Raw genomic sequence first — 19,964 nt, forward strand, 5'->3', positions numbered from 1 at the left:
ATGAATCTGTCAGAGTGGACCAGGAACCCTTAACCCTGAGAATTAGCATAAGTACAGATCACTAATGGAAGGCAAAAGCAGATAGAGCAGTCTGGGTGAATGTTCCCAAAACACAGGCTTCAATGAACTACCACAGAATAAACATACTCTACTAAAGCTGAGCCGAGAATCAAAATTGTAAACAGAAGTAGAAGCATCCTCTCCTGGCTGAGAGTAAGCAGAAGTAACAAAAAAGAAGACTAGAATTTCAAGAACACATAATTGTAAAGAATGTTTAAAAGGATTAAAAATATAAAAGAAGAAACTAAGACTCCAAAAAAAGAACCACATTCCATGAAAAAAAAAGCAGATTCTAAAACCCTAAATAGAATTTGTAGAGTATATATACATATGTGTATGTATATATTTTTTCCAACAAAAATAGAATGAAAGTGATATGTATTTTTCATATATAGATATTTTCAACAAAAAATAAAGTGGGACTAAAATATTAGAGCTTAGCTACCTCAAAAAAAAAACAACAAGGTAAAATATAGAAGGACTATCACCTTGGGGTGAGGACAGAAATATTGATTACTTTCAGATTTTTAATTGGTTTAGTTTTTTTGTGTGGGTGTTCATTTTTAAAAATTCTATTCCATTTTCACTACTGGTTTGGAACTGATACACTTTGTCTTTTTCATTTATTTTATATTTCATGTTTGTTATCTCCACATCTTTCAGTGATGACTTTAGGATAATTCAGATTATTTTTAGTTCACTAATTCTCTCTTCAGCCATGTCTAGCTTGCTATTAACTAGTCTAACCAATTCATCCTTCAAAATTGTATCTTCACTTCTAAATCTCATCGTTCCTGATAGTCTCTTATTGTTTGCTCATTTTTTGTGATTCTGTAATTTATTTCTTTTAACATTTCATGTACTGGTATTTACTATCACAGCTTCAGTATCTGAAGTTCTTGGAGTTTATAATATTTTTTCACTTCCTGTTTCTGTTAACTCTCACATATGTTGGCTTGCTTCTGTGTGTACATGGTGATCTTGAATGTAAATTCAATATTGGCATGGGAATCTTGTAGGTAAATTGAAGACACTTTCCTCCAGAGTAAATACATATGCTTGCTGCCAGGAGCTGAGGCAGTCCTGGGTGGATGCTGACCCTGGTTCATCTCCTCAGTACTGCTGACATAAAGCATGTTATCCAGATCACAGACCACAATGTTGCAGTAGCAACTACAACCTGTGCATCTCTGTATCTTCTGCTTGTTACTGATTATTGCTCCTAGCTTATAATTTGTTCTTTGTTGGGTGCAGTGAGAGTGGTGTATCCCTGGAGATATCTTTTATTTTCTGAAAATTTAGCAATGTATCAAAAAGTAAACATATATTTATAACTACACAATGCAGATTTTTTTTTATGCAAGAGATCTAAATCTAGCCAATGTTATGGAATTAATTATAAACATGTTTCCATGTACTCCAAAAGTATATATATATTTATATATTTTCACAATCCACTATATGGTTATATCATAACTATTATAATAAACTAAGTACTGCTGACCATTGCCTTCCAAATTATTATGATAAGCAACACTATGTGATTGTTATGGATTCCTGTGAGCAAACTGGAGTATTTTATTTAGATAATAATATAGTAGAAATATAAAATTCCTGGGCCAAAGTATATAGGTAGTTAAAATTGTAATCAATATTCCTAAATCACGTGTCTAAAAGTTGTCTCAACTGCTGTCACACCAACAGACCGTGTGAGTACTTGTTTCCACAAACCCACCAATGCTGAGCATTATTAAGCTCTTTACTCTCCCAACATAACAATGTTTCCTTGCTGATTTGCTTTGCAATTATTTAAGTATAATCATGTTGAGTTACTTTTTATGGAATTTATGAAAACAGGCTACATCTAATTATTCTTTTAAAAACTGTCTATTCATTACCTTTGTACATTTTTCTACTGGGCTTTCGTCATTTTCTTATACATTTGTAAGGGTTACCATCCTTTGAAACATTTTGAAAACACTTCGTTAGAACTCTGATTACTTATTTCTTGGTTTTTAATATGCTCAATGATGACAAACCTCGAACAATGAGAATGATTTTTTATGTACAAACTTCGTTCAAAACAGTATAATATGTAAAATTGATGACAGATGTATATAGGCATACAAATAAAATTGTAATTAAAAAAGTGACAGTGCTACTGGAGTAAGAGCTTAGATTCCTCAGAAACTATTTTAAATCATGGAAATAATAGTATGTTTATAAAGTTAATCTAATTTTCTCATTGTCATAATTTGAATGGTATCAAGCTATACTACTGTTAAATGTCTACTTGTAGGTTGAATCAGTACCTAAACTAAAGGGGAACTCAGCTACCTAATAAATTCTATCCCAGTGTCCCCATTTAATTTTCTCCAAAATAATTTTCATAATTTAAAATCACCTCATTAATTTCTTTGCATGTTTACTATTAGTCTCTCCTAAAATGCAATACCAATTTCATAAGGGCAGGGACATTCTCTATTAGTGATTGCAGTTCTATCTCCAGAAATAAAATATTATAGATGTTAATCCAACTATATCAATAATCAGTTTGAATAATCAGTAAACGTTCTAAATGCCTTAAATGTACCAATAAAAGACACACGTTGTCAGAGTACATAGATCCAAAAGTAAGACCCAAATATATGTTGTCTACAAGAAATTCACTTGAAAAGTAAACACACATATAGATTAAAAGTAAATTGATGAAGAAAATATATCATGCTAACACTATTCAAAAGAAAGTAAGATTAGCTATAGTAATTACAGACAGAAGACTTCAAAGCAAGGAAATTTATCAGGGGTAAGTAAGGGCATTTCATAATTATAAAGGAGTAAATTCTCCAAGAAGACATAACAATCCTTATGTATATGACACTAACAACAGAGCATCAAACTTTGGGAAGCACAAATTAATAGAATTGCAAAGGAAAACAATGAATTTCACTATCATCGTTGGAGACGAACACCCTTCTATCAGAAATGGACAAACCTAGAACAGAAAAGCAGTGAGGACATAGTTTAAGCCAACTGGAGCTCAAAATCAACTGTCTATAACTAATATCTATAGACGCTTTCATCTAACAACAGCAAAATCCACATTCTTCTTTACCTAACAACAGGAAAATATACGTTATTCTCAAACTCACAAGGAATAGCACCGAGAGACCACATTCTTTGTCGTAAAGCACACGCTAGCAAATTTAAAGATAGAAATACTGTCATGTCTGCTCTCAGATCACAATGGAATTCAACTAGAAATCAATAACAGTAAGGTAATCAGAAAAATCCCAAAATATGTAGATTAAATAACATACTTCTTAATAACACATGGGTCAAAGGAGAAATCGCAAGTGAAATTGAAAAACATTTAGTTTGAACTAAATGAAAAAGAAAACTCAACTTATCAAAATCTGTGGGAAAAAGTGAAAGCAGTGTTTGGAGGGAAATTTACAGCATTCAAATTTATGCATGTGTTAGGGAAAAAAAGATATAAAATATAAATTATTTAAGATTTCACCCTAGGACTCTAGTAAAGAGGAGCAAATTAAATCTAAAGTATGCAGGGGAAAAAGAGAATAAAAATTACAGCACAAATCAATGAAATTGAAAATAGGAAATCAATAGAGAAAATCAATGAAACGAAAAGAAGGTTCTTTGAGAAGATTAATAAAATTCATCAGTCCCTAGTCAGGATAACCAGGAAAAAAAAGACAGAAGACACAAATTATTAATATCAGAAATGACAAAGGGGATATAACTACAGATCTTTGGCTATTAAATTGATAATAAAAGAATACTATAAAAAACTCTATGCCATAAATTTGATAACCTAGATGTAATAAATCAATTCCTTAAAACACATACTGTACCAAAACTCAACAAGGAGAGATAGACAATCTGAATAGACCTATATCTATTAAAGAAATTGAATCAATAATTAATAGCCTTCTAAAATGAAAAGCAGCAGGCCTTTGTTCACTGATGAATTTTACTAAACTAAAATTATACCAGTCCTTTACTTACGATCACTTTCAGAGGATACAAGCAGAAGGAATGAGTTAATTCCTAACTCATTCTATGACACCAGAATTACCCTAATACCAAAATCACACAAATAATACAAGAAAACTATAGACCAACACCCGCATGAACATAGATGTAAAAATCTTCCACAAAAAATATTAGAAAATCAAATCCAACAATGTGTAAAAATAATTCTATTCTATGACCAAGTGGGTGTTATCCCAGGAATGCAAGACTAGTAAAACATTTGAAAATCAATTAATGTAGTCCTTCACATTAACAGGTTATAAACTAAAATTCACACAATTATATCAATAGATACAGAAAAGTACTTGACAAAATCCAACACTCATTCAAGATAAAATCTCTAGGTTATTAGGAATAGTGGGGGACATCCTCAGCTTGATAAAGGGTATCTATAAAAACCCTACAGCTAACATCACACCTAATGGAAAGAAATTCGAAGCTTTTCCACTAAGATCACAAACAAGGTAAGACATCTCTTCTCACCATGGCTTTTCAACATACTTGGAAGTCCTAGCTAAGTGGACAAGACAAGGAAAGGAAAACTATACCTACAGATTGGGAAGGAAGAAATAAAACTCTCTTTTTTTTCTGATAGTGAGATTGTTTTTGTAGAAAACCCAAAAGAACTGACAAACAAACAAACAAAATACCTCCTGGACCGAATAAGTAATTATAGCATGGTTGGAGGATACAAGGTAACACTTGCAACGAGTAAGTGGAATTTGAAATTAAAAGCAAAACACCATTTACATTAGCATCCCTAAAAAAAGGAATACTTCAATACATATTAACAAAATATGTACAGGGTCTATATGAGAAAAACTAAAAGTCACTAATAAAAGGAATTAAAAAACTAAATAAATGATGAGACGGCCCATATTCATGGACAGAAAGACACAATATTGTAAAGATGTTTCTTCCCAATTTGATCTACAAATTCATTGAAATTCCAAAGTCCCAGGATGTAGAAATTGACAAACTGCTTCTACAGTTTATATGGAAAGGCAAAAGACCCAGATTAGTTAAACCAACAAACAAATAAATCTAGACGCAGACCTTACACCCTGCACAAAAGTTAATTCGAAATGGATCACAGACCTAAGTATAAAATGAAAAACTAGAAAACTCCTAGAAGATAACATAAGAGAACCTCTAAATGACCTTAGATATAGCAATCACTTTTTAGATACGACACGAAAGGCACGACACATGAAAAAACTAATTGATACGCTGGACTTCATTAAGATTAAAAACCTTTTCTGCTCTTTGAAAGACAATGTCGAGAGAATGAGAAGACCCATTCTGCCACAGACTGGGAGAAAGTATTTGCAAAAGACACATCTGATAAAGGACTGTTAGCCAAATATAGAAAGACCTCTTAAAACTCAGCAGTAAAAAAACAAGCAACCAATAGAAAGAGATCCAAACACACACCTTACCAAAGAAGATAAACAGATGGCAAATACTCATTAAAAAGATGCTCTACATCATGAGTCATCAGGGCTATTCAAGGTACAACAACAATGAGATACAACAACAACAATGAGATACAACAAGGTACAACAACAATTGTGTCCACCTATTAGAATGGACACAATCCAGAACACTCACCACAACAAATGCTGGTGAGGATGTGGAGACATAGGAATCTCAATCACTGCTGGTAGGAATACAAAATTGTACAGCGATTTTGGATGACAGTTTGGTGGTTTCTTACAAAACTAATACACTCTTACCATATGATCCAGCAACTGTGCTACTTGATACTTATCCAAAGGCATTGAAAACCCATGTGCACACAAAAACCTGCACATAGATGTTTATAGCAGCTTAATTCATAATTGCCAAAACATGGAAACAATCGATATGTCGTTTAATAGGTGAATAGTTACATAAACTGTGGTATATCCAGGCAATGGATGTTGGCAGTAGGCCTTACTAAATTGACTAGAGAATGATTTTTATTATATTATTCTGTCAGGAATGAATGTATTATCAGCAATATTCATTCATCTACTACTAATTCTCTTGATATTTTCCTATTTAAAAATCAACATTTTTTTAAAAGGTTTACTCAGATATAAATTCACATACCACACCCTTCACGTATTTAAAGTATACAATTCAATGTTTATTAAAAAAACTTAAAATAAAAAATTAGTGACCGCAAAAAAATAAATAAAAGAGGAAAGAAGTCCATTTTGGAAACAGCAGAACCATTTGATTAAACTTGTTAATGCACTGTGACTTTTTACAATTTTTAAGAATAATTTGTGGCTTAAGAAAGAAAAGAACAGTTATGTTTAGTTAAATAGAAATTATGTTATAAACTTTTAGAGAATATGGCAACTGGTAATAATAAAGAGGAGTAAAACATGAAAAAAAAAGAATGGATACATAAGGAACAATCTTTTCGTTTTCATTTGCTTTAAGTTTAAATTATGATAAGCAGCAGTAAGGTATAATATGTCTAATAATTATAGCAGAAAATTCAATTCATATGAATAAAAGAAGCATAAAAAAGTTATAAGAACACATTAATATAAATATTTATATGAAAATCTTCACATTTTAAACTAGTATTTGCAAATAGAAACTGAGGTAATTACCAGTTAATACTGTGATTCACAATGATAATTCAAAGTTTTAGACATGGACAAATGGGCAAACTAAATGCACTTATGGCGTCTGCTTTTAAAATCTAAGATATACTGAAATAAATATGATATAAAAATGTTAAGATGAAAAGAAAACTACGTGGAAAAGAAATACTAGTAAAATCCTTGTCTTTTTGATTTGGTGTTCTCTCCCTGATATAGGTTGTTTCTTAATACAACCTTATTAAAGAAATGCAAGGATTAAACTAATGATATTAGCAGCTCATGGAAATTTTTTTAAAACTCACATAGACACGTCTAACACAAATATGATCCAAACAACACATGTAAAACCAAATATTTACGTTTATAATATAGTCTAGTATAAGTTATTTTTAAAGTTCCCTTTACCTTTATTGTCTGTCTATTTGTCTGAAATCGTTGCTCAGATACTTGTTGCTGATGAAGGAGCTTTTCATTGACTTCTTTATATTCTTTAACAGACAATTCTGCTGTTTTTTTGGCATTCTGAAGCACACTGTTTTGTTGTTGCAATGATATAATCCGTTCTCGTAAAAAAATAATACTGCTACTTGATTTCTGGGCAGTTATATTTTTCCACTTTTCTCTGTTAACTGAGAAAACATAACTGTTATATAAAAATAATGTTTATAATATTTAAAAATCACATTAAATTATAAAGACATTGTTAATTTCATATGCATTTTCTCTGTTTCTCTGTTAACTGAGAAAACATAACTGTTATATAAAAATAATGTTCATAATATTTAAAAATCACATTAAATTATAAAGACATTGTTAATTTCATATGCATTCTTACCTCTGGTAGGGACTGTTGTATGTGAACTCTTTTGAATATCACCTTTCTTTTTTTGAAAAACTGTTTTTTTGGCTTTCTTGCAATGAAAATAATCCTAAATTTGAGGTTTCATAAAAATTAGATCATTACTCAATAAGAACTTCAAATGAATCAACATAATAAATAATATAATTTTACTTAAAAACATATTTATGAAGCAGTTAAAAAAATCTAGACAAAATTCTATAATTGATACCAAGAAACCATAAATAATGTTTGCACTGAAGTTAACCTAGAGGGAAAAAGATACAAATACGAAATCAACCCCAAAGTAGTAGAAATTTAACTTAGGGACTATTTAAAAACTTGGGAGTAAATATAGTAAAAGCAACAAAAATAAAATATTATAATAATAACTGATTCTCTGGAAATCTAGATCCTTTTCTCAAATACTGTTTTCTGTTGTATGTAGATGGATAAATCTCTTCTCACAAATCAAGTTAAAATAATGTTGATGATAATACAGTAAGTTTCCTTGAAACTATATGTTTTCCTCATGACATCCATTACACTAAAGCTAAATATAATAAAGCTATGTTGACTTTTCTTCTAAAATGTTCTACAAATTTAAAAAACCTTTCCCAAAGCAAAATTTTAAATAGGAATATGTGTCAAAATATTGTAAATGCTAACAATAAAATATGTGGCCTTGTTTAAAAATTTGTTGGCTGAGAAACAGGAACAATATCAATCTAGAAAACTAATTCTTTAAAAAAGATAATTGTTTTTCAAAGATCCCAATTCATAAACAAATAAATAATTATAGTAAAATTGGGGAATAAGAAGTAAATTTTACCCAATGATACTTTGACAATGAGCCATATATTTTACGTTGACGGGTACAAAGATAATATAAAAGCATGGCCAAAAAGTAATAAACACAAATTAACACAAATACCAGAAAACCCTATCTAAGAAAAGGTTTTCCTTTGAAGTAATTACTTTCCTTTAAACTATGTTTCATTTCTCAAAATATTTTTGAAATGTCTCATTTAAATTTGTCTTCAGAACCAGTATATATGATATACATTTTAGAAGTTTCATTGCTTTATGATTCAATTAATATTTAAGTGTTATTACCGAGTACTGTGTAAAAAGATCCAAAACAGAACTACCAAATTATAAATATTAGTCACTAAATTAACTGGACCTAAATTAAAAAAGAACTGGACTTATATTTCCAGTATTATTACTGACTAGAAATTCACAAAAATTCTCACACTTTAAAATGAGCACAAAGTGTCTTTGTAACATGGCAAAATATTAAGGGAAATTCTGAGGTCAAAAATGAAGCGAAAGTAGGAACCAAGAAAGACAAGTGACAACAAAGTGGCCAACAAAATATAGGACAACTGATAATCCCCAACACAGAAGACCAGAAGACATGAAAGAAAGCGTAGGCCCCAACTCAGGATGACAAATTTGAGGTCATAAAGCTAGAATATTGTGTGTATTAACATTTGTACCTTTTTTATTGCTGAATAGTATTCCATGGTATGGATGTATCACAGTTTGTTTAACCATTCAGCTAATGAAGAAAATTTTGGTTGTTGCCAGTTTTCAGCTATTACAAATAAAGCTGTTATGATCATTCATGTACAGGTTTTCTGGATACAAATAAATTTTCATTTTTGTGGGATAAGTGTCCAAGAATGAGATAACTGGGTTGTATTGTAGGTGCGTGATTAGGTTTTTTTTAGGAAACTGCTGTTTCCCACCAGAAATGTATGAGAGATCCAGATTCACTATATCCTTGCCAGCATTTTGTATTGTCACTATTTTTTATTTTAGTTGTTCTAATAGATGTGTATCTCATCAGAGTCTGAATCTGCATTTATCTACTGGTTAATGGTGTTGGACATCTTTATATATGCTTATTTGCCATCCATTCATCCTTTTTGGTGAAATGTTTGTTCATGTTGTTTGCCCATTTTCTAATTGGATTGTTTGATCTTTCTACTGTGACTGCATTAGAATTAAGATGTTCTGCTCCTCAAAAAACTCCATTAAGAGCCTTGAAAAGGTACAGTATGGAGTTGGGCAAGATATCTACAATGTATATAAACAACCAAAGGCTCAGATGAAACCAATAAAAGGTTATATATGAGAACTCCTATGGATGAATAAGAAAAATACAGACAAGTCAATTATAAAATGGGCAGAGACTTGAAGAGAAAACATACTAAAGAATTCTAAATGGTCACTATCACAAGAAAATATGCAACACTTTATTAGTAATCACAAATCCATAAATTAAATCCACATGACATACCTCATGATATACAAAAAGTGGGTGAGATGAGATATACTAATACACTAAGTATCAATGAGGAACAGTAAAAATTTTCAGTCTACTGGTAGGTGCAGCAAATTGGTACAACACTTGGAAAACAGCATTATCAACTAAAATCTTAGAAAAACATAATCCGTGGTGCAGTAATTCTACCCCTAGTATTTCATTACAAAAATGCCCACACGTATGCAATAGAAGACATGTACAAGAACATTCATTGCAACATTATTTGCAAGAAATCCAAATGGAAGCAACCCAAAATTCAGCAGTAGCAATGGATAAATAAATGAGGTATATTTCAGACAATGAAATACTATATACAATGAAAGTGAATGAACTCCACATAACATTGAACAAAAGAAGCCAGACACACAAAAAAGATATACTGTATAGAATCTATAAAATTTGAAAAACAGGAAAAAATTAACCATTATTTTAAGAGATGAAATTATAAGGAAAAGGAGATGAGGGATTAAGTGAAAGTTCAAATAATCGTTACCTTTGGGGTTAGTGAGTTCTGAAGTCCTAATAGTTTCAAAACACAATTGCTACAATTTGCTCAACGTTTATTTTCTGACTGCGAACAATGCATAGATCTATTCAAAGTAGTTTATATTATATACTCTTATTATATGAATGGAATTATGAGTTACTTTTATTTATAAACTCATTATACTGCACATAAATGACTGCAACTAAACAAAATTCCCAGCCAAAAATATGTGGAAAAATAGGAGATTTCTATAAAATCTATTTATCAATCAATGAATCAGCAGGCACTTAGAGTACAATCATCTGAAATTTATTCTAGTGGTAATTAAAATAGACTTCTGTCATCTTTCAACTTTTTCTTCCAAAGTTCTTGCCAGATCTCAAATAATAAACACTTCTGGATTTGATTTTAAAAGAACCCTATAGGTTAATTAAAAGATGATTTTTTAGAACAAAATAAAATGTTCATTTCTCTGTTTTTCACCGATTTACGCTGAATAGGTAAACATTTTGGTGTCATGATATATTGATAGTAATAATTATTGAATAAATTGTTTAGGAACATTAATTTTTTAAGGTTTAATATACATTGAGAAATTAGGTAAATATCAGCTATTTGTAGATTTAGTCAAACTAAATAACTTTATCATCACAACAGCTAATAAAAAACAGAAGTTTCTACACTTGGTATATTTCATATACCTGAAAACAATAATAAGCTTACTTACTATCACCTTTATTTTTGGCTCAGATATAAATTCTTTAAGATTTATATTTAGGAGAATACTATCTATTTCCATTTTATCTATAAAAAGATTGTAACAAATTGGACTTTAAAACTATTAAAAAATTGCGTATTTTCACTGCATACGTCAAAGAAAAGCTAATTTTTAAGCATATAAATTAAATCACAGGCTACAAAATTTGGTTTAAGCTATGAAGCATAAGATAAAATTGAAAACATAGCTTTTAATTAAGCAAAACTGTGTCATTTACCTTTGGGGTCTTGCCATCTGCATTTCTTGACACCTGCACTATTTCTTTTCCTTGCATTTGGCTGTCTTCTGTTTGATCACTCTCTTTCTGGTCTCTTCCATCTTCTGGAGGACTTATTTTCTGAGATGTTTCTACAATAATTGTTCCCAAATTTCGAGAGGTCTGTGTTTCAGAATCACTGCATTTGGAAAAAGGTGTGTGTGAGGGGGTACATAAAACCCAAGAGGAAAAGCAGTAAATATATCTCTTTGAAGTTCAAGACCAAATAATATGATAGCACATATTGCATATACAGCTATAAGTTTAATTTGAGCATTTACTGGTTCTCGATGTTAAGAGAGAAAATTAGTCTAAATATATTTTACAGAATTATAAAATCTCGAGAAATTAGATTATTTAGTATCAACTGCCTACTAGCGTCACTTCTCCAGTATTTCTACTAAGTGTTAACTCAAGAAGCACAAGTTTTAACCCTCCCAGGATTGGAGTATTCGTTACTTTCTGAGCCACGACAGAAAGCTTTAACATTCCTAACAGAAAGCTTCCCCTTAGTCTGGGACAACATTTGAATCTCTGAGGCTTTCAACCACTGAGCCCAGTTCCATTGCTAATGACCAGTCATCATTCAATAAAATACTTGTTAAGCACCAACTATATGCCAGGCACTTTCTGGGCACCAGGAATAAAGCAGTAAGTGAATATAGTTGATAATAATCCCGGCCCTCATGTGGCTTTCATCCTAGAGGGGTGGGGGGATAGGTAACAAAAACAAAGAATAGGTAAAATATGTAGTGTGTTAGTAGTGTGTTAAAACATAAACCAAGAAAGGAAGATTGGAAGTGCGGAGGTTGAGGAGAAAATACAGGTAAGACCAATCCTTTTTCCACATGCATGACCTTCTGTTTAAATATAGTTATATGATACCTGAGACCTCTCTAAGAAAAACTTTCCTAGCTTGTTCAAATATGCCTAATACGTATCCTTTTGAGATGTTTCAACACCCTGGTCACTCTGAATGTGCTTCAGCTTATTTTGATGGAGCATTATTGTGCCCAGAATTCAATTTCATATTCCAGTGTACTATGAGACATACTTAGTAGAACTGGTAGATGGAGACTAAAATTAGGTAAACTTTTCTGGCATGTATATTGTACTATAGACTCATACAGGATTTAACAAAGCCTCCTAAAATATTTTTATGTGCACTACTGCAAAGTCTCATATTTTTCCCATTATATAGTTGAACAATTGGCATTTTATAGCCAAGTAAAGAACCTGCAGTCTTTTGTATAACTATTGTCCCAGTCTATTGAGATCTGTAAAGTAGTTTTCATACCTTTCACTGTCATGTTATCCACAAATTAGATAAACATGCTTTGCTGAAATTCTGTTTTTCTTCTTCAAGGTATTAATAACAACTCTTCATGGGCATTGATAAAGGTAATTTGTATATAGGGAACCACAAAATGTGGACCACCCCAATGGCCCAGCCCATGTCAAAAAAATCTAAGCCTAAATCAGCTACACTTATAGGAAAAGTCTCTGAGGGGAAGCAGAGTTTGCCAACCCAAAATATGCCTTTTGGGATTTAGCTGATTATTTTCAAGGAAAAAAAAAAGACTCGGAAAAATCTTTGACCTTCCCCCTTACTGCCTGAAAGAATTTAGATACAGGACTTCCTCCAGGAAAGGGAATATCATCACAGATAATTATAGTTAATATAAATTGGTGTGTGATATGTGATACACAGGGAGGAACCTAGCAAGGCGTTTTGATCAGGGTCCTCTCTGTGTCCCCTTGTTAAAGATGGCCCAGCAAACACTTATTTACCCATGATTTGCTTTCCTATCTCCATGTGAATTTTCTTTCTACCGTTTGAAGTCCCAAACCACAACCCCCATATTCACATAGAACCCCCCTGTGTATACATACACAATAATTTGGCCATTTTCTTTTATTAATCTGTCTCAGTTTATTAATCCAGCCAGAACAACTTAGAAAGGTAGAAGGAAAATTAGTTTTTCTGTCCCACATCTCACTGTCAAGGAAACCTAACCTAACTCAATCACAACCCTCTAACTCAGCTTTATCTACCTTACTTTACCCTAGAAAATAGGACCGCTAGACTTACTAGGCCAATCATGCCCTACTTCTGCATTGCCTCTTTAATGCTCTACAAAATTCTCTCTTGTCTAAATTCCCTCGGGAAGCCTGCTTCACTGCTTCTTAGATTCTGTACATCCCTACCCCATGGATTGCTGTCCCCTGAATAAAGGACTTCAAACTCGTTACTAAATTGTATTATCTTTGTTATTTGATAGCATGCTCTTGTAATACTATTAAATTATAAATAAATTTTAATAATCAAATATTAATTATATAATATAGTATATTTATATAGAAAAAACAAAGCTCTATTTTTCTCAGAATCCAAGTAAATTTCTTATATTTCAGACTACGAAAAGGTAAAAGAAATAGAATGTTTTGAAGTCCTGAAGCTCCACTGTGGGATTTGTAATCATTTGAGAATTCTTTGCACCTGAGTGATTCCTGAGACTATTCTGTCAGGCAAGAAATATAATATTTAATCCTCATAGTTTAAAACTGAGTTTCACTGCTAAATAATTTTAATGACAACCCTGTGTTGAAGAGATAGTATGTGATCCATCTCCCAAAATATGTGACCTTTTGCACATGCATTAATATGATGAAATTAGAACTGAGTGTATTAGTTCACTTTCACGTGTTTATTCATGCATACATACTCATACATGAGTAAACTGCATCACTGTATTATGAAGTGTGGTAGTACCAATTGGCTGAGATTATAATTAGTAGCTGAAGCTAGAATTTCCTTGAAAATACAGATAAATGCTTAGTGGGTTTTAAGCTATCTAGTATATTATCTCTGATTGCTTTTGAGAACTGGAAAGAAAACCAGAGAAGTAACAAAGAATGGGAATGAAGATCTGGTCCTTCTTCCTAATCGTCATAAATTTGTTTTTGAGTTTTTTACCTGCCTGATGACAAAGGGCTTGAACAAGTAAAAATTTAAAACAGTGGTTCCCAAACTTGTCCGCATATTGGAATAAGCCGGAGAGCTTCAAAAATACTGAAGCTTGGATCCCACTCCAGACGTTAAGATTCCATTGTTCTGGGGTATGGCCTGAGCTTTGGAATTTTTATAAGACACCCCAAGTGATTGTAATATGCAAACAAGTTTGAGAACCACATTTTAAAATAAGTTTCACTTCTATATGATTTAGAAAACTATCCAAAGACATCTTGAGGGCAACCAAAGTTTTACCACCCCAAAATGTGTCTTTTGCGATGTTGATTTTTAAACTGGTTATTAAGAAACGAAAGATTCAGAAAGAACTTTTGACTCTACCCTTTTCTGCCTAAAGGAATTCAGATAGAAAAACCTGCTTCTGGAAGGGAACCCTAGCATAAGCACCTTATATGAATTAATACATATGTGATGGACAGGAAGAAACCTAGCAAAGCCTGTTTCCCTCTGACCCACCGTTTCTGGAAGGCCCAGCAAGATTTGTTTACCATGTTTTCTCTTTCTCTTACCTGTGAATTTCCTACTTCCTTCCCAATCCCAGACTTCTGTCCCACTTCTCCTTTGTCCAGAGAGGCATATAAACCTTAACTGCCTAATGAATTTCGGTTCTCATATCTTAAAATATGCCCAGCATGTACATCCGTAGTAATAAATATGGGACACTTTCTCCTGTTCATCTGTCTCTATTAATTTGATTATTAGACCAGATTAAAGAACTTAGAAGGTGGGAGGAAAGTTATACTTTTTGTGCATCCCCAATCCTAAATCTAAAACAGGCCACTGTTGGAGACGTAAAACAAAAATTAGGAAAAATAAAGGAAATATATGCCATTATAAAACAAGCCAAAATTATGGAAAATTGTGCAATTTGTGTGTTAGCAATTCTGGCAACATTAAACTTCCCTTGTATCTATTTATAAAAAGAGGTGTTCTATTATCCATTTGCCTTTGTGGTTACTGATGTGCTTCCTGAGCCAAGGGTAAGGGAAATATTATAGATTTTTAGTATTCTCCTGTTGCTATTCACTAGGGGTTACGTAACTTAAGACTAGGAATCTGTAGAGCTTTAACTTGAAGGAACTAAATTTTAACCACCATTCAATTAAAGTTAGTACAATGACTTTGCATAACGCATACATGAAATAATTAGTGAAGATGGTTCTTAATTTAAAGGATGTTAAACAGCTTGTAGACATCTGGTAACAAGCTGAAATGGGTCATTCAAAATTTATCTAACTAAATTAAGGGGGAAAAATGTTTCTCCTCCCAGGTTGGCGTGTCACAAGATAACTAAACAGACTTAGTAGGCTTGCCTGGGAATCCTTAGCTGTCAGTGGTGAATATGCAAAGGGCCAGCAAATTAAATCAACCTGCCAAACTGTCAATTTCAAGCCTCATGACTGCATGAAAATAGCATCACTGGAAGAAATCAAGCATTGCCTTCTTTTGGGTTTCCTGGCACCTATTCAAATACTCATGCAGTTGTGGCTAATTTTGCATGCAAATTTCAGTCAATAAGCTCAGAACAAGACCTCCCAAGATATTTCAAAGGATCTGACAGTATTTTTTCTGAATACCAAATCGACAGTAGTTGAAATTCAATCTCCATTTGCTGGGGCTTTACATATGCACAGTGTCGCCACCACAGAGCTAAGTTTAATGAGAGCCGTACCTGCTTTCACTCACATCCTCCCAGCCGTCCTTGTCCTTGCTGAGGTTCTCAAACAGATTGCTCATGACCTTGATGGAGTGATTGAGAATAGTGTGGTAACGACCCACAGGGCACTTTTTCTTGGCGGCATTAAATTTAACCTTGGTAGTGGTTGTCTTACAACCATGTTGTCCAGATCTCACTTTCGTGGTGGCCATCTCAGAGTTAGCCTTGTTTGCTGAATGCTTCAATTTCTCCATTGCATTTCTCAGCTCTTCATTTTCATTTCTCAACCCATTCACTTCTGCCACTTGGTTCCTTAGGGAAGTGACTTCTTTCTTCAGCTCACTGATTTTTACTTCAAGATCAGCTTTGTCTTTTTCTAAATCTTGACTCCGCTTTTGTAGCTGTTCTAGCTGTTTTTCTCTGGTCTCTGCATCTTCTTGCTGCTGTTTTAAGAGGGATTTCAGAAAACCATTTTCTTTTGTCAATTCTTTATTTCCTTCTTTTAATTGTCTCGACCTTTTCTCAAAAGATTTTAGCCGATTTTCCAATTCAATGACCTAAACAGAAGAATTTTATTTATTCTTTTAAAAGTTCCAAACCATAATCCACTGTACTTTATTATCATTTCTAATTTATGAAAATGAAATTACATTAAACACAAAGACATAATAAATCTAAAGTTTCATTTCTCAATAATTCTAAGATAGTATAGATAAACAAAATATAAAATGTACTAATACATCTGTAGAATAAAGGACAGACTGTAAAAGAATTTAAAATTCTATACATAGTGAAACAGAAATAAGTATGCTAATAAACTGCAGTTTTTCTGAGCTCGTAAGTGCTTTGGCTACATATGTAATTTGCCCATTGTGAAAAAAATTTTCAGAGGAAAACACTTTATATAAAAAGTTAAAAAATAGGTACATAGAGAAACTTTATTAAAATAACATTTAAAAATCATATGAAAAACTGATGACCTAAATTCAAAATAATTTATGGATGCTGCTTATTTTTAAGTTAGAAAAATGTAATTTTAGTAATCATGAGGTCCTTAGTTTACACAATAAAGGAACATTTTACCAAAAACAGTCTTAGCAACTATAAATTATAATTATTTCAAGGTTGCATATGAATTAATTTTTTTAAGCAATGTTCATGTTGTGAGACTGAGAAATGATAACATACAATATTCCTGACCTTAAAAATTTTCAAAAACTATTTGGAAAGAAAGACACTTGCATAAATAAATCTAATAAAGGATAAGCTCTGTTGCCATAAAAAAAGTCCAAATCTGATTTTATGAGTTTATTTGAGCCAAACGGACAACAACAGTCGGAAAGCAAAATCTCAACGGACTAAGAAGACACTTCGAAGAATAGAAGTTTTACAGCTTATTTTATACAGTAGAATCAAAGGAAGAGATGTAAGGAGGGTTACATGAAATCCACTAGAGGTAGATTAGGAAAGTGAGAGGAAGCAAAAAGGGGAAAAAAAATCTCTGGGATTAGATAAAAAATAAACCCGAAAGACAAATACTTCTTTTACATTGGTTACAGGATAGTTCATCATTAATTTTTACAGCACTTAGGGATGGTATGCGGGGAACAACATAACAGTGAGGGGTTCTGTGGTCTCCTGTTGCTCTGGTGACTTGGTTTTGCCTGAGGGGTTTGGAAATGGAAATTACACTGACATTCCAAAGGTATGTTAGATGCACAAAGACAACAGACAGGCTCACTTAAGGTAAAGATTGACCGTTGTCAAGGAAGCTACAGGCCAAGGACTTGATTACCCACCATGACCTGCTTTTATTTGGGCATCTTTATGTTCAGACCATCCTGTGCGGTTACTTTCTGAGTGTGTAGGGCGCACAAAGCTGGCTTCCCCTGAGCTTGTTAGCTTTAGTATGTGGCCCTTTTTCACCCTCACATCTAAGTGCGATAAGTCAGGGCAAAAAAGAGAGAGCCATTAATTCTAAGCTATAAGTACAAAAATTTCAAGGAAGAACTGATTTTAATTTAAATCTTGAAAAATAAATAATCACTACTGTTTGCAAAGTACATTTTACCATTTATAAAATAGTTTTATCAACATAACCTCTTTTGATCATCTCAAAAACATGTGAGGTAAGTAGAGCCAATAATTATTTTCCCAGAGAGGGAAAACTCTGGAGGCTCTCAAAACTTTAGTAACGCAGAGAAGTAAACATTTCTGGTTTGAACTGGGATTCAAATTCAGGATGTAGAGCCACTCCCACTATTCCAAAAGCCGCGTGGGGAAGAAGAGTTACCAGATATACACAGAAAATTAGCAAAGAACTGGAGTCAAGAAAGAACCACAGTTAAGCAAGAAACCTACATGACTGAGAAACTATGTGGACTCAATTTACTTTTAAAATAAAATTCTTCAAAGGGGAAAACATTTTTCAAGTATTGATAACCATTGATTTAAAATAATATTCCAAAAATATACAAGTTACTGTTGACATGGAGTAGAGGTATATAAAAAAGTTTGTACCAGACTGTTATAGACATTTGTATTTTTCTGAGAAAAACAATTCTATTGTTCTTTCTCAATGGAAATACATTATCAGAGAGCTGGACAATGTAACAAAAAAATTCAGTGTTCAAGAATATATGAACTCTGGCTGAAACTTTTTTATTTCTTCCAAATCATTCTTTCTCTAAATTTTATTCTCCAGATAGTAAAAAACACCACAAACAAATAAGAAATATCACTTTTTACAATTCTTTCAGTTTTTCTCATTGGTCGTTAGTCAATGCCCCCAACAGTATACTTTTCATAGATATATTTTAAAATATTTTAGCATGTTAGATTCCAGGAGGAATGAGTAGAATAGCCTTTATTTTTAAAAATGTATTTTGTGCAAATAAGTTAAGTTATTATATCTTTAAAAAACTGATTTTGACAGTGGTGGTGTAAAAATATTAATAAGAAGCAGTGTGGTCTAGGGGAAATTTAATTTTGAGTCTGGTCTGGATCTCACTTCCACCTCTGGTTGCTTTACCTAGTAAACGTTTAACCAGTTTTATCTTTAGATTTCTCATCTGTGAAATGGGAATAGTAACACCTGTCTTGCCAGTTATAAGTATTAAATACCATCACAAAACACAATTCCTGACAGATGGTAAATTCTAAACAGTTTATCATCATCATCTCTATTATTATATATCATAACAGCTATTTGATAAAATTACTTGAGCTGAAATATAATTATTTATAATAAATATTGTTGAATTAATCATTAAGTCTTTATACTTTTGATTAAAATACAACATGCTACACATGTAACAAATAAACATCTTAAATTTGAGATCGCAGTTCTGGAGATGAGCATCATCTTTTTTTTTGACTAAAATCCATTTAAGTCTGGGTACAACTCATGAAAATTTTATATACCAGTGGGAAAAATGTCTGTTCCATTTAAAGTGTGTTAACTGCTTAATGTGGATCTATGTTTAATCATAAGAACTTGCATTTTGCATTTAAGTTTAAAATGGAGGACAAATCACAAAACACAGACACTGCTTCCAAAGACTTTAAAATGGAAACTCCATAGCACATATTAAAGTGTTATTCTAGATATACTCAAAAATTGTTGTTAAACCGATATTAAACCTCCAAAAACAGAAAGGAAACTTTCAACATATATTTGAGAATGAAAATCCGGGGAACTGTTAAAGGCATTTGGTGTGTGTGCTGCAAATCAGCTCATGTCCATACTTTTCCTCTAGTACTGAAACTTCAAAAATTTTACCAAAAAGACAGCTCCTTTCAAAACAAAACACTTGACTTTGTGAAGCGCGTGTATTATGTACTTTTCTAGGGCTGCCATTACA

General features: G+C 32.2%; 1 protein-coding gene across 1 annotated transcript in view; it reads right to left on the reverse strand.

Annotated features, from left to right (window-relative positions):
• CNTLN (centlein) overlaps positions 1-19,964 on the reverse strand; it is a 245,702-nt gene that overhangs the window by 62,433 nt on the left and 163,305 nt on the right. Inside the window, exons 15-18 of the mRNA XM_033124096.1 lie at positions 16,117-16,658; positions 11,375-11,552; positions 7,555-7,648; positions 7,125-7,348 (exon numbers count right to left, since the gene is read on the reverse strand). Of these exons, the coding sequence (XP_032979987.1) occupies positions 7,125-7,348; positions 7,555-7,648; positions 11,375-11,552; positions 16,117-16,658 (1,038 nt within the window). The remainder of the gene's footprint in view (positions 1-7,124; positions 7,349-7,554; positions 7,649-11,374; positions 11,553-16,116; positions 16,659-19,964) is intronic.

This window comes from Rhinolophus ferrumequinum, chromosome 12, assembly GCF_004115265.2.
Source record: "Rhinolophus ferrumequinum isolate MPI-CBG mRhiFer1 chromosome 12, mRhiFer1_v1.p, whole genome shotgun sequence".
In the NCBI taxonomy this organism is placed as follows: domain Eukaryota; kingdom Metazoa; phylum Chordata; class Mammalia; order Chiroptera; family Rhinolophidae; genus Rhinolophus; species Rhinolophus ferrumequinum.